Here is a 15,370-nt window from a genome sequence, read left to right as displayed (position 1 = left end):
ACGTGACACAGAATGTTGGGGATGCCTTCGGATAGCAATAAATGTGAAATGTGATAATGAAATGTCATAGCGTCAGCGTGTTTTCAACGTAAAAATACGCGGATGTTCAGCTCTTAACTGCACCAATTCTGCGGAAAAGGGGCATCAAATACATCGCGCACCATGGGATTCTGCGCATTTCGGAAAATGTCATCAGCGTAAACGAAAATTGAACTAAGGGGTGTAGGAACTTCTCACCAAATGCCGTGCTCTTTACTCATCATGTTGAATTGTGCGTGGCTGTGATAACATTATCAGCTCCCCCCTCCCCCATAATGTGAAAAGAATATCACTAAAGTAACAGCCCAAACAGCACAATGTACTGAAAGTCCAGTGCAATAGGGGTGGACGGGAAGTGTCTTATCAATGTTCTTTAGCTCCACGACTCTGTTCAAGGCCTTCCACCTACCCGTCCACCCCTATTGCACTCGACTTTCAGTACATTGTGCTGCTAGGGAGCTTCGTCCCAAACTAAAAGGAAACGACTATATACATGCGTACTATCCCCAGAGTGCGGAAGTTTGCTACGTAAAATACTGCCTGTACGTTTTGTTGTGCCATATCTGAAATGTTGCTTTTTATCTTTGTTATCTGAAGTGTCAAATTAACCGCGTTGTAACGTAAGATTTCGCAGCAGCAAAAGGTCGCGATTTCAAAGCGCAAGGTGTGTCAAGAAATCTAAACCTTGTCATAAGAAAAGTACGTGCGAAGTTTTTGTTAAAGTCCCTCACTTCTTTGCGTTCCCAGGCGAACTCATCTTGGTTGCCGTTTCAGCCACAGTTCATAAAGTTTTGCTTTGCTCCAAGTGAGCGAAATTTCGGACCGGATGTCCGAAGACCCGGCATGCGTAGCGCCACTTCCGAACTTGAAAACCGCCCTTACATTTTTCGCGACACGCATCATTCGTGCCAGATCACTGATTGCCAGATGCTCTGTCGCCATCTGGGTCAGGCTCAGTATACCACCGACGTTTTCTCGGACACGTTGCTCCATCTGTCCTCATATTACGGGACCCATGGGAAGGAAGGCAAGGAAGCCCTTTGTGCGCGGAAAATTGAAGGCGAAATTTGTGTCTTCTCCGTGGGAACAATAGTTGCCTGCTTTTATGTCGTCAGCAGTGTTACTTGGAGGTTCCCTTTGCAATACGTGGATAGTTTTACCAGATAGGCGTTGGAATTGGCAACAAAGGCGATACCTAAGTTCTCTCATTAGCCCTCTTACGTACGGTCACACCAACAAGACCTAATAGTAACGTACTGTTCTCACATGATGTGGGCCACACTTTTATCCTCATTTCACTGGTCAATGCATGTTCATATAAAATACTTAATACTGCTGCCTTCCGCACAACAGTTTGTATTGACTGTTTTATCCGCTTATATTTATGAGGGAAATGCGAAACCGTACCGATTGTGTTTAAAGCCCGCAGTCTGTATTGAGTACATTAGGGAATAAGGAAAGTATAAAGTTGTTGTTGTTGCTTAAGGGGATATTTATATTCATTTCGTTGTACAGCCATTGTTTATACAAGGCAAAAGAAATTTGCTTTTCTTTTTATGTGCAACACCTTATTCTTCTTTGCATGTGGCTCTGTTTGATGGGGTTATTAAATCAATAGGATACTCATCTACATATGTGGTATAGATATGGTTATATATACATATACTATACATATACATACAAAATATGACAGCAGTACTTCTCAATCAATGTAGGAAACTGTCTCGATTTGCATGACATCTTTTCCACGATGAAAAATGGAACCCCGAGACAGAGAAACACAAGCACCAACAAGGCAGATTCGCATTGTCATGTGTTCCTCCGTCTCGGGTTTTCATGTTTCAGCAGCTAGCCTGCATGTTGACTCTCATCCACATATCTTTCACTTGATCGTGGTGAGGTTTGTTTTCAAACACTTCATCCGCTATATAAAGCATTTGTGGGCAGAAGTTGCAAGACACAAGATGGCCAATCAATGACCCGAGTCTTTCAAGCCTTTCTACGTGGCAGGGAAATGTTCTCTTTGTCCGTGAGATTATCGTGCGCGATGTGCAGCTTGCACGCGTGAGAGGACGCAACAGAACAAGCTCATATTTCACAACAGGCATGGTACCACGAAGCCATACGCAGGTTTCTGTACATGTATCTACTTTTGTATTCTACATCCGGGGTGCCGAAGCGGCGGTCCGCGTGACCCCCGAGCGCGTGGCAAGAAATAAGAAAAAAAATAGACCGGCCCTAAGGTTCATGAACGGTCGTGGCGTTATCATTGGGCTCTGTACTTGTGCAGTTTATTTTGCGTTACTTAGTGATAGAAAACTGTTGCCACTGACCTGTAACAGCCTACGACGCGAGCAGGGCCGGTTGGCACGTGACAATAGCGAAGACGACACAAGTAACACAAAGACAGCCAGGGAACGTCGATCTTTCAACCTTTAATCATAATCATGATAAAAGGTTGAAAGTTCGACGTTCCCTGTCTGTCTCTGTCGTCTCTGTGTTTCTTTCGTCGTCGTCACCGATGCGTCTCTAAACCTGTCCCTCCGTCTGATTTTTACTTGATTGATATTACTAGTACATTCCTAGCAAAATTTCTGAGCAAACCCTACATGGCCGATTTGAATAGTGGTGTCTTCAATGCCACCATAAACGAACCGGTACAGTCGCAGGCTTGGTGATCTCCCGAGTGAATTCGAGCAAAGATTCTTCGAATGTAGGAGACTTGAAACGCGGCTTTTTTTTTTTTTTTTTGCACGCCGTTTTCCGCAGTTGTTGACAACGTTCCTGATGATTATGGAATGAAACTGATTGACGTGCATTGCCAATGACCGATAAGAAGTTCGTTCAAGTGAAGTTGGTACGAAAATATCTGAAGATACGTATGTTGTAGCGGACAAACGTGTCCATGTTCGGCATAACATACGTCTCGTAATAATAATTTGTGGTTTTACGTCGCGAGCCAGCTGTGTCAACATACGTCTACGAGCAGGTGTTTTCCGTGACGACCCTGAATAAGTCAAAGTTACGCTCTGAACTAACAAGTGAACACCTCAACGCAGTCCTCAAAATTACAACTGCGCAATCACTTTCACACGATGTTGACGCAATAGTTAAAAGCAAGATGTGCCAAGTTTGTCCTGACACAGCAAATAAAAGGGATTGCGGACCCTGTGATTGAGCAACGTTAAGTATCCCAAATATATACGTTTTGTGTCGTTTTATGTTCTGTGTTGCGTCACCTATATGAGAAACAGGCTACCCCAACGCCGTGGTATGCGGCCCGCGCACACGAATGAGTTCGGCACCCCTGTTCCTACATGCTCAGGCATCACATCCAATTTCGAACTTTCCTCAACTAAAAGCAAATCAGCGCGTCCAGCACTTCCCGAAATGCACAAAAACAAAAAGAAGCGCAAACGCATCTGGTTTGAAATGACCAAGAGAAAAATACATCATGCTACGTGCATGTCTGATCATACGAAGCACAGGCACAGTAAAACGTCAAGAATATTGCGGAGCGGACATGGGGCGATGGCGATGGTTATCACAAAACTGTCATCTAAGAAGCAAGGCTAGATCAAGCTAGGCTACTTAAATGGCCAAATGATCCAATGTTGCCCTCTGGAGCTTCTCTCTCACTACTGCTACCACTGCTTCTTTTTCTTATATATCGAAGATATCAAAGATGTATGTCAAAGATGTAAACTATCTTACAGATGTGTTATCAAATTGCGTGTATCAGTTGAACTGATTCATAGATGCTTTGCGGCTTGCATCCATGTCTTTATGATTTGCGCGCTTGATCCTTCTTTCTGTCTGTGTTTATCGTTACATATGTTATACCACAACCTAATAATTTGTCATTTTCTTCCACGCGAGTCGTTCCTGCTGGTTACCTCACCTCTTTTCTCATTTGCGCTATGTGCTTCTATAGTAGAAAAAGTGGTTATACGCTTTGGAGATTCTGTCCCTTCTCCGATGCATGCCCGAGTACTTTTTCGTCATATCAAGTTTAACCACGTTGGCCCAATTTCCTTATTCGAACGTTGCTTCACTTTTAACGCCTTTTTATTTTATCCACACACGCAGAGACGGTCGTAGGACGGCTATGGGATGGAGCTGCAGAAACTTCGTGAGCAATAGTAACCTCTAGGGACAGCCTTCGTTTACAGCGCCCAATAAGACGATATACTTGAAATAACTTCGTAGGTCTATCCCAAATGTCAGGTAGGTCTATTGCTTTGTCAACAGTGAGCGCCCCTCTGAGAACGGTACTATAAAGTACTTACGGATGAGAATCTTGCCAGGGCATGCCTTTTCCTTGTATTTGCACATTGTGTGTTTTGAGTTCTTGTAGTCGCATTCGGAGGACACAAGGATGGCCGTGCCACATAGCAGCAACCACAAGGCACTAAAAACAGCTGGGGTCGACATCTTCCGGGCTAGGAGTTACCTGCAGAATTCAAAAGCTGATATTCCGCGGCAGATGCAGCGATGATACGCAGGCTTGGGATTGGACTGTTCAAAGATAGCTGCGCTTGATCGGGTGTTCGTGCGCCTGTGTCTGGCACAATCAAATGTCCCGTTATACGGGATTGCCGACCTCTTAGTTTGATCATAATGCCGACGAACGTTCACTGGAAACACCATGGCGATTATTCAGATGAATCAAGCCTACGAAATGTACTTGACATATATGAAGGACACAGTGAAAAACTATACTTTCCAGCATCATATAATACACGCACAATTTGAGGAGGCCATTTAAAGATTTCGAAGGTATCTTTGTAGCAACTACAGACTGGAAAGACTGTTGCCACTTGCATCACTGTATTCTCATCTTTGTACATATTCTCTACGATAGCCACAACTCTCTCCCATATTCAAATGAAAGGATGAAAGCAGTCTTCTTGAGGTTAGTCCTTACTCCTGATATGCAAACAGGTCGCGTAAAGAATAGTAAAAAAAAGAACGTTATCTAAACAAAAAAGAGTTACTGACCTCTGTAGCCCGAGGCGATGGTTCGAAGGCGGTGAAAACTATAGGAGAGGAGCAAACGTTGTCTTCTCGTTGAAAGTGATGCCGTTACTGTACTCTACCTGCATGTAGTACAGGTCTTACAACCATCCCAGGGTGAACTACTTGGTGAATGTTTATGGTAAGATTTTTCTTTTTCCTTGGATGGAACTCACTCTCCTACCGGAAGCGAGGTCTCTGTTCATCGCGAGCGGAGTCCCCGCAAGGTCTACAACTTAGCAGGTCAGCGTAGAGGAATTGTTCCCGCAAGCTTTGACCGTGAAGCTCTCGTTTGGTAAGGTACGGGAACAAAAACAATAAGATATATAACAATAAAAAGGGGCGAAGAATGCTTGTATTCCACATTTAAGCAAAAAAAAAAAAAAAAAAGATCTCGTTAATATTGTTTCCGCGTGTCAGGTCCACGCAGTCGTTGTTCTGGGTAATTAGACGGATTGCATGCATGAAAAACAATGCCTCAAGAGCATTGTATTATAGATGTGCATGTAACAACTGCAACATGCGATCATCGTTGGTTCGAAGGAACGTATCACCGGCAGGTGTAGCGAGTGTGTTTTCTTTTATTGTATCATATTCCTTTCACTCCTTAAGATGACTATGCGCCAGGTTGGGATGGGTCACTGAATCCCTAATAAGCTATTTCTACATGTACAAAACAACGTAACAGTCAAAAGCGAAATTTGTTCATTTGTGTGTGTGGGGGGGGGGGGATATGTTTATTATATAAAAAAATTAAGAGGGAAAGGTTAGCCACCGCTATGGCGGCTTGCTATTCCCAGGAAGGAAAAAAATAAAAATAAAGGCAAACAAAAAGAAAAACAAAAGGAAAAAGGGAAACAAACAAACAAACACAGGAAAACAAATAAACAAAAGGAAAAACATTTGTGCTTCTTAAAGAAACTGTGTTGAACAACAATTCAATCAAAGTTCCATTTTGATTTCTATGGGCAAAATTTTTAGTGGTCAAGCAAGTAGCTGCAGGTGTGGAAGAATTCAGGAACTTCTGCTCCTGGAATGATATTTTAAAACCACGTGACGAGAGAGTCCGGGGAACGTTTATCAACAGATATCAAGTAGAAGAATTTTTCACTTATCTCCAACGTGTTGAAATGACATCGTGCCAAAGGATCTCATGAAGTGCAGCACGAAGACTTATCACAGTCCGTTTTTGCTTTAATAATGCGAATAAGCATGGACGCCTGCGTCTAACGCCGCTAATGTAGGCGACACCAGCTAGAGTGCATGAGGACAGCTCTGCTGCGCGATTGCATTCACTAACCTCAGAGGGGTATTAATACGTAGGTTAGACAACGAGATGGAGAGGGTAATAGAGAGATAACCCGGCAGCCATATTTGAGGCCAACCTGGATGGCGCCCTGTTGACCTCACCTTGCCTGGTTTGCAAATGGCTGACATAACGGACTCATGCGGTAAGCGTCATTGCGCGCGTACGCTACGGAATTCTGTGACATTAGAGAGTTTGAGCAAACCGTCGATAACATGGCTTGCGTCCAACCGTATCAACCGGAACCAATCAGTGGATAAGATTCTGAGTCACACATGACTGCGATTGGCTCCGACGGGCACGATAACCTTACCAACGGTATGCTAAAATTGCCTATTTATAGGTTCCGTAATACCGCCAACAATTTTTCGCAAGCTTACGGAAGAAATACTATCAAGTCACATAACCAAACAGCGTGATAGTGAGATGCATGAATAAGACCAGGCGAGAAATCATTGAGACTGAAAAGATAGCGGAATTTGGAACGTCGTGTGTCAGCACCCCGTCGTTGGCGCTGACTGATAAGGAACCGGCTTTATAGTGAATGCGAATTCAACTGATTGTTTTCGCGGAGAAAAAAGTTGCACTGCCTCGAGCCCGCGTGTCCCACGGCCTCTTCAACACAACTTGCGTTGCGCACTCGCGTCCTATCGGTCCTTCGGTTCACTCTTCGTTCGTTTTTCCCTTGACAGGAGGAGCGCGAGAGAGAAATGAGAGGGTCACCTACTGGCGTCAAAGCTTGGTGCCTCGCAAAAGGAGGTTGCGCACTCTATTCCTTCTCTATCTCGTTATGTTTAGAATATCCATTCACTGAAGCTAAAAGAAAACAAAAACACCACCCAATACATACTGGAGTCATTCATTTTCTCCTAAGGATGATTCTGTATGCGTTTGAAACAACATCACATTTCCTAAGGTGCCGGCGTGCTGTATCCGTACGCAGCTCTTAGGGTTTTAATTGCAGGCTCGATTGCGTAGCACTACATATTTCCCGGATGTACAAGTTTAGTATCTGATATCAACAGAAAAGGCGGCTCGAGAATAAACGCTCTATTTGCTCTACGTGATATCGGTAAGTTGAAAGCCTGTTCTAAAGTGCCGCAACCTTAGTACAGTATTGTGTCTCTCGAGCTACAATATCTTTTCAGTTAGAGAACCCTAATGATAGCGAGTATAACCCTTTGTGCGTGAAGCTCGCAGTGAAACTACAATAGCTACTTAAAATTTCGCCGTTTCTTTTTTATTTTCTTTTGTTTTATTATGTTCATTACCGCTCTGGAAATCACGGACATGTCGTACTTGGATGCCTATGGCTATTCAAACGGGAGAAAAACGGAATGTCAATTTTCGCCCTGCTAAGTGAAAGCCAAATTTTCAATGTTAATGAATTCGAAAGTTTCGACTTATCGCAACAGCAAGGTCTGCATTTACCCTCTTGAAATGGTGTAATCCAGGAACCGAATGTTACGCAATTAAATTCATGCCTTTAAACCAAAACAGCTTCAGAGTGCGAATACATGTGCTTTTGTGCTTCAAGAACTCGAGAGCTGTTAGAGATGAATACATTTCATGAGCTATACTCACACTTTGTGACGTGTACCACTCATACGCACTCATTAGATGATTTCGATTCGAAAGGATCCACTATCCTCGATATGTATCCTGTAAGCGGGCAAGTCGGACTGTTTTATATTCGATTTCTCTCAGAATCCGAATTTTTGTAACGCATTGTTAGGAGTAAAAATGCGTTATTTTCAAGCAAAAGAGGCGAGAGGGAGAGAGAGACTGGTTCAGATATTACTGTCAGAGGGAATGTAAACATATTAAACTTGTAGGATGTGCCCCTTAGCCTGGATGAGGACATTAAATGAAATCAGTTGTGGCATTGCACAGGTAACGACCCCCGCGGAAGGTCACCAGGCGGAATTGCGGTTCCCTACCCAAACACACAGCACTTCGCAAGTGCTAGCGATTGGAGCGCCTTCAAGCAGTTACCGCAGTACTCGTTTTCTGCGAATTCATTAGCTTGACAAGTTAGAGCTTTAGACCCAAGCAGCAGCGTTGAATTAATTTATATTGTGCGACACCCTACTTTTCCTACTTCTATTTCCGTGGAGCTCTCTTATAACTCTCCTGTCGGACGAGAACGACGAGAGTATACTTAGGCGCCAGCTTGCGTATCCACACTATTTTCACAGCATAGCGTGCGCAACCAAAATCCAAATCACACTCGACATCTGCATCGCGTGGCAACAACGATATTTATTAGGGTAACCAAAGTTTTTGTATCGAAAGGCAATGTAGAACATTAGCTCGTTGACTCTTCCTCTGCCATCCTCTCGTTATTGCTTGAACTTCGGTGGGGTATTTGCAGTTTTTCCATGCTTTTTTATTATTTATTTTTCATTTTTTCAATTTTTTATCCTCTGTAATTTGAACTATGGAAGAAAATTTGAAGATCCCTCGATTATTGTTCTATTAAGTTCACGGCGGTTCATTAATTTTTCTTCTTCTTTATTAACGCTGCAGAGTGAAGACATGCATCTTCAATGGACGGTCCTCATCGTATGGCTTATTTCAGGTAGGCTGAAACATGAATGAGTGGCAAGAATAACGGTCGTTTCAGAGGTTTCCAGTTACAGGCTTTCTGCATTTTTTGAGTCCTCAGTGCGTGTCAACCGACTACCGGTGTTGAGTCCTGACGAGCACCATATGTCTATGTACACACACACACACACACACGCACGCGCATACGTGAGATCAGGGACGGCGGAAGGAGGGTTACAGGGGTAAATGTAGACCCCCTGAATTTGTGGTGGGGGCGCAAAATTTCCATGGAGGGGAGGCGCAGAACTATTACCTTAGGTGCCGCTAACGAATAAAATGCCATTAACCATTTTCTGAATCGAATCCTGAATTTTTGGAAGCCGGGCATGAATTGGTTGTGGTGCTGGTGTGTGTGTGTGGGGGGGGGGGGCATGGAAGGGGGCGCCAGTTGGTATCTGGGGTCCCCCTGAATTCAGGCGTTGCACCGCCCCAGCGTGGGATAACGATGTGATGGGCTCTTCACCTCCGTTATGTACACAAAGTGTAAATAACACCTGAGAAGAACGTAGTCGAGAACACTTTAACCATTTGTTGGACACGAGAAAGTATGCCATTGGAGATGATCAGGAACACTTCCACTGCTGTTCTGGTGCATTCTATATCCATCTTCCCCCAGGTACATTAGCAGGTACCATCGAAAGTTCCAATGACTACGTGGACACACTATTAGAGATGTGGGTACCAACATTCGCCCGTGCTTCAGGCATGGAACGGGTTCCTCTAGACAGCTTCAGTTTCGTCATCTTGAAGAACTGGAGGCCGAAGCGAAACATAACTGCGGAGTTTTCGAGAGGAGTACTTGGTGGCCTAGACACTCCAACGGGTCTGTCTCGAGCGGGAGACTGCACAGCCCCAACATTGCAGTTCGGTAACATAACCGTCGCCTGCTACGTGTCACTGGACGGACTTGAAGTAAGGTACCATGGCTACATCAAGGGAGAAATCATCACGCCAAACACAATTGGAGCAGAGGCGTCGTTGCACGGGGCGAAAGCGTATATGGAGGTGACATCTGCGTTGGGTAATGACCGTTACTCTTTCCTGCGCTAGTGTCCCCAAGTACTGCTTTTCTCCGGCGGTTAAAATGTCAACTAGATCAGTAAATGAGATACACACTTACAGGAATCTATTTGCCCACAAACAGAAAGAGGATCATGAAGACTGGGAGGTGGTGGGTTCGAATCCTATCCACGGCTCTGCTATCTGAGGTTTTCCCTGGGTTTTCCGAAAACTTTCCAGACTATGATCAAGTGCACAATTCCCCCTGAAGTCGGCCCAGGATGCAAACAAGCCCCCCTGTCCCCCACTCCTTCCGGCTCTATTCTCTCCATCTGTTCACACCTGTACGCCGATCATAGCCACAGTTGCTTCGCCGCGCTAACACGAAATAATAATAATAATAATAATAATAATAATAATAATAATAATAATAATAATAATAATAATAATAATAATAATAATAATAAAATATTTCGGGCGTAGGGTAATGGGTTCAACCCTGCAGGTGCAGCTGACGAATCGCCTTTTTTTTTACTAACGCCACACAAACATATCAATAGGCATTTTTGAAGATTGAAGATTGACTAAGATTTGATAAACAGCAGCTGAAGAAAAGACACCAACAGTTGGATACGAACCCATATTCTCCTGTTGCCGCAAGGTTGCGTGTTGGTGGATTTTTTAAATACGATATCATTTTTTAACGCACTCTCGGACCTCGGTGAAGCGTAGCGTGGAGACGAGTGCTTTCCGTCCGAGGATTCCTTTTAGTCTGAGGAGACGGAGTGGAGATGGGTCCTTTCATTCTCGCGATGAGCTATCTTCCCCTCGTTCGTTTCTTTATCGTGACACTAGTTCAGTGGGGAGACTTTGAAAGATTAGAGTAGATTTAGCAGATCGGAAGGTTTTTACGATAACGGTTCCGAAAATATGATAAGCCTAGTACCTGATTCCTTTGTTGTGGCTCACATCACGTTTCTGACCTTGAACATGACAGCTTCCAGCGTGCTTTTTCGTAAAGCGCGTCCGATGTCCAAACCAAAGCCCCGTAATGCGTGCTTCTTTGTGATTGCGTGTTAGCGCCACGAAGGAACCATGGGTGTGAGCGGCGTAGAGATGTGGACAGATGGAGAGCGGACAACAGGAAAGTGTGGGCCCGCTGGGCTGATTTCTGGGGGAACCGTGCTAGCATTCGCCCGCAAATTCTGCCCCTAAACCAGGGGAATCCATAGACATAGAAAACACCAACTCATAATCTTACGCTATCACCAACGAGCGGATGCCCCCACCCACTCGGCCATGCCGCTAGCCGCTTAGTGTGTCACAACGCGTGACGTGATGTTGTCCACGTCATCTGGCAACACAACGCCGCATAGACGACCCTCTGTTTACAAACATGTGACGTCACGAGAAGACCGGTTCGAGGTTATATTTTGCTGTGGTGGGCAAGAAGCGGGAGAAACTCGTCGGCTGATAGGCTGATCACGCTGATAGTGCCCACCAGCATGCTTTGCCCGGTTGCGTTACGTAGTCAATGACGTAGGGGTGCGGGTTGTCTATAGAGCCGCAGAGTTACAACAGCGTAGGCAAGTGTTTCCCAAACTGCGGGTCGCGACCCCCAGGGGGAGGTTGAGTTGGGTGACTGACTGGGGCGTATTGTCACACTTGACGAACCCCGTGCAAATGGTTTTTGTATACTGTTTTTGAAGCCAGCTTTAGTTTAATAATTGCGTTGTGTAGCCAAAAGATCGCACTAAAATCGAGCGTTCGTTTCATCAGCCTGACGAAAGTACTTTCGTCACAGCAAAATCATAATCATAAAGTGAAGTTGTTGTTGTTGTTTGTGGTTCACAATGCACTTTTAGAGCAATTGTAGACTTCTAGAAGACTGCACTGCAGAGCTGTTGTATGGTTCGTGAGTATTACGTACACGTATCCATCCATCCATTATCTTCTACTTCTCTTTTCCAACAGGTGAGCCACCCGCCTTGAAAGCCTGGAGCATTCTGCCCTTCTACGTTACCGTTAAGTTTTCACGGAAGCTAAACCTACGTACGACGCCAGATGAGCAATTCGAAGCCGCAGTCGAAAGGAACATAAATACTGCCGTCGTACGTGCATTCTACGGTCCTGTTCAGCGCCTCATCAGCTCTACAGTTAGGGAAGAAAAGTTGCCCTTGCCTAAGCTCATGACAGAGCCTATAGCCAGAAAAGTATGAATATGGAGGTCGAGTGCACTTTCCTGTTGCAGGCAGCCGTATGTATTGTGTTTACTTCTCTCGTCCACTGGGAACTGTACGGACCGCGAGCACTGCCCATTATTCACTACCGATTCCTCTTCTGTCACGAACAAATCTCCCTAGGCCGATCGAAGGATGCTCCGTAGAGCCTCAATCACGCTAAACCATACTTCCGCGGCAATTATTTTAGACTCAGCAGCATCAAGAGTATTAGGAATCATGATATGAAAATAAATGACTTGTTTATAAAGAACACTGTTTCTTCGACTATTCCTCGAGGTTACTTTTATGACGACGACGTTACGTTACTCGTTTAAGTCCTCTTCACTGTACCCAGCGGACCTGTTTGCTCTGCAGAAGGATGTAAAAAGACATGGTCGATCCATTTGTGGATCGGACGGAAATACGTTAGCATTAAAACTTGAAAACCCCTTTGGAAATCCCCTTCACAACCCTACACATCCCTTCAACGACCCTTCACAAACGTTATACAACCCTTCACTCGACCCTACATAACGTTAACACAAGACAGCATCCGCAGCCAAACGAGCCTTTCGGGCTTCCTCCAACTCAGCTTGGTGGCGCCGTCTCGCAGCTTCTGCCTACTTACGCCGGTGTTCCTACATATGGCGCGACCACGCTGACACGTCTGAACCTGTTGACTCCCACAGCTGCACTGGCCGATGCTGAGCGTCGCGCGTTCTCCACGCGCCCCCTCCTTCCTTCGCGACTCACCGCGCATGCGCACCGTGCCGTGGTTACAGACAGACCACGCCGCAATTCCTGCGTACCGAGGATTCTAATGTGAACTCATTAATAAAGGAGGCGAATTAGTCACAGTATCAAAGGGCCCACCTAACTATTCGAAATATTAAGGGACAAATGCGTACAGGCGAGATGCGAAATGCTGATTAGAAACAAATGCGAAACAAACAAAAAAACAAAAAAAAAGGAAATGAAAACTGGCTTGTTTCTAGTCTTCGAAATGTAGGCACCTGTCGACAACACGATGTCGACCGCTGGCTACCTTGTTCTCTGTTATACTTCTTTACTTATTTATAAACACTGTAAACCAATGCTTGGCTTTTGGTTATGCGGCTTCTGTACAAGTAGTCCAACCTGAGTTAAATTCCATGTTACACTGTACGACACATCCGTCATATCTGTCACATCTCGAACGCTCAGTCTACATTTCCTTCATCCGCCATAGTGCATACGTTTGCGACAATGCAGAAACCGTGCGGAAGAAAGAGCTCTTTAGGGTGGATGCTGGCTGAGCACAACCTCAACAAAAGTACTAAAGTAGTAGTCGTACTGAAGTACTTAAAAGTATTAAAAGTAAAGTGCCGTGACAATTTTCAGTAAAGAAACGGATGCCGAAAATAATAACAAAACATGATTGCCTGTGTTATGGAATAAGTATATACATATAGGTAAAGTTAATAAAATGTAAGTGGAGTAGGTTTACACGTAAGGTGTGTCTATTTGTGTAGCGACATAGATATAGGTGTTGCGCAAGTGCAGTCCTTCATCTCGAGTATCGACCAATGACGAGGCTGCTGCCTGGTTGACATTGAGGAAGTACAGAGGCGCCACGTCCGCTTCAAAGCTTCGCAGATCCTCGTCAACGAAAAATGTCCCTCTAGATTCCTGTCTTGTGGAATCATGGGCACTCAACCACCTTAAGGGGTGCCTCAACTTCTGGCTTCTGACCTCTCTACTGGGAAATTTTCAGTAAAAAAAAGGAAGACTCGGGCTTCCGAAAGCCATAAAGTAAGCATTGAAGTGAGACAGTCGTCGGAAAAGACGCGCGTTAGTCCCGGCCACCAGCGCAAGGTGGCGGTTACGGTAATAGTACAAACATGTTCTGTCGGTACAGAGCGCGCACGAGCTTCGTGTCATTTGTCGAAAGAGTATGTCACGAAAACGCGTGTTTCGAAGCTTGTGATGCATAACGCATTTTTATGACTTCGTTAGCTAGTATTTACTACAGATGACGAATCAGAACCTTTACATGTTGCATGGCCAACTATTCTGACCCAATTAATGATTTTTTGTATGCCGTGTTAGCACCACGAAGCAACTGTGGATATGAGCGGCGTACAGATGTCGACAGATGGAGAGAGGACAGCAGGAAGGAGTGAGGGTGTGGAGGGTTGTATGCGTCCTGATCCGACTTCAGGTTGAACTGTGCCAACATTCGGAAAACCCAGGGAAAACCTCAGACAGCACAGCCGGTGGTAGGACTCCAATTAATTATTTATAACTTTCAGACGTCGATATGCTATCGCTATTACCTGAAGTGCTTGGGCACTTTGTCCCATGTTGCTCCAAAGAAACGAGAAAGGCATTCCAAATTTTACAACAAAGACGGCAATAGACGCTTGGCACTGGCAATCTTGAAGGTCACGGGCCTCTGACATCACTGCTAACTCAATCCGGGCAGAAAAATCATTATTTCTTCCTTAGTGCTTGTGCGTGTACCAGCTGGTAAAAAGTCGTGTTTTCAAATTAACATCGAGATTAACTTTCGACAAGGCGATCCTGCACGGGTGGTGCATCCCGGGACACTACAATGTAAGTCCGACACCCGTAGAAATCGCCTGGATGCCAGGTTTTGCACACTGCAGCGATACCACAGTGGCTGTCGCAGCTTTTCTCTTCTGGTCACTCTATATAGTCACGGCAGGACCGTGGGTAATGACGGAGGAGCAAAGGACACGGAGACGCGGAGAGAGAGAGAAAGCCAAACAGATGACACACATCGCGCAGATATTCTTACATGTTACAACAGTTTAGTCCGAGCTGCTCAAGAGATGCTGTTATTCTTCAAAACAGGTCGAATAGTAATCTGTCTCAAATGCGCCACGTAGAACTTCAATATCACGTGATACCTGTCCGCCGATCCGGGACGGCCCCCAATGTTTCCCGTGGCAGCTGGCTGTGGACGCTGTGATCGCGAAATTTTCAGTCTTTGAAATTCATTAGTATGAAAAATATGAAGGACACATACACGATGGCTTGTGTGTGCATCGTCACAAAGCCAAGTTCGACCTGGTGGTGCATAAAAATATTGTGCGTGCATTTCGCCTTTCAGTCCCTGTAAGGTAAACAAAAAGAGTGCACGGGCCCGGATGACACACCGAATGCTTATGCGGTGTCG

General features: G+C 45.0%; 2 protein-coding genes across 5 annotated transcripts in view; one reads left to right on the top strand and one right to left on the bottom strand.

Moving 5' to 3' along the window:
* LOC135385581 (venom allergen 3-like) overlaps positions 1-5,132 on the bottom strand; it is a 37,764-nt gene extending 32,632 nt beyond the window's left edge. Inside the window, exons 1-2 of the mRNA XM_064614989.1 lie at positions 5,041-5,132; positions 4,329-4,492 (exon numbers count right to left, since the gene is read on the bottom strand). Of these exons, the coding sequence (XP_064471059.1) occupies positions 4,329-4,473 (145 nt within the window). The 5' untranslated portion in view covers positions 4,474-4,492; positions 5,041-5,132. The remainder of the gene's footprint in view (positions 1-4,328; positions 4,493-5,040) is intronic.
* LOC135385579 (uncharacterized) overlaps positions 1-12,462 on the top strand; it is a 41,498-nt gene extending 29,036 nt beyond the window's left edge. For 2 of the 4 annotated variants that reach the window (XM_064614986.1, XM_064614985.1), the window contains 3 exons: positions 8,891-8,942; positions 9,585-9,989; positions 11,942-12,462. In XM_064614986.1, the coding sequence (XP_064471056.1) occupies positions 8,891-8,942; positions 9,585-9,989; positions 11,942-12,186 (702 nt within the window). In that variant the 3' untranslated portion in view covers positions 12,187-12,462. Of the gene's footprint in view, positions 1-4,244; positions 4,267-7,383; positions 7,434-8,890; positions 8,943-9,584; positions 9,990-11,941 lie in introns of those variants that run through there. The other 2 variants (XM_064614988.1, XM_064614987.1) reach the window with 2 other exon arrangements.
* The last annotated feature ends 2,908 nt before the right edge of the window (positions 12,463-15,370 follow it).

The sequence above is a fragment of the Ornithodoros turicata genome, chromosome 2 (assembly GCF_037126465.1).
Source record: "Ornithodoros turicata isolate Travis chromosome 2, ASM3712646v1, whole genome shotgun sequence".
Lineage (NCBI taxonomy): Eukaryota > Metazoa > Arthropoda > Arachnida > Ixodida > Argasidae > Ornithodoros > Ornithodoros turicata.
This window is presented reverse-complemented; position numbering and strand designations above follow the sequence as displayed.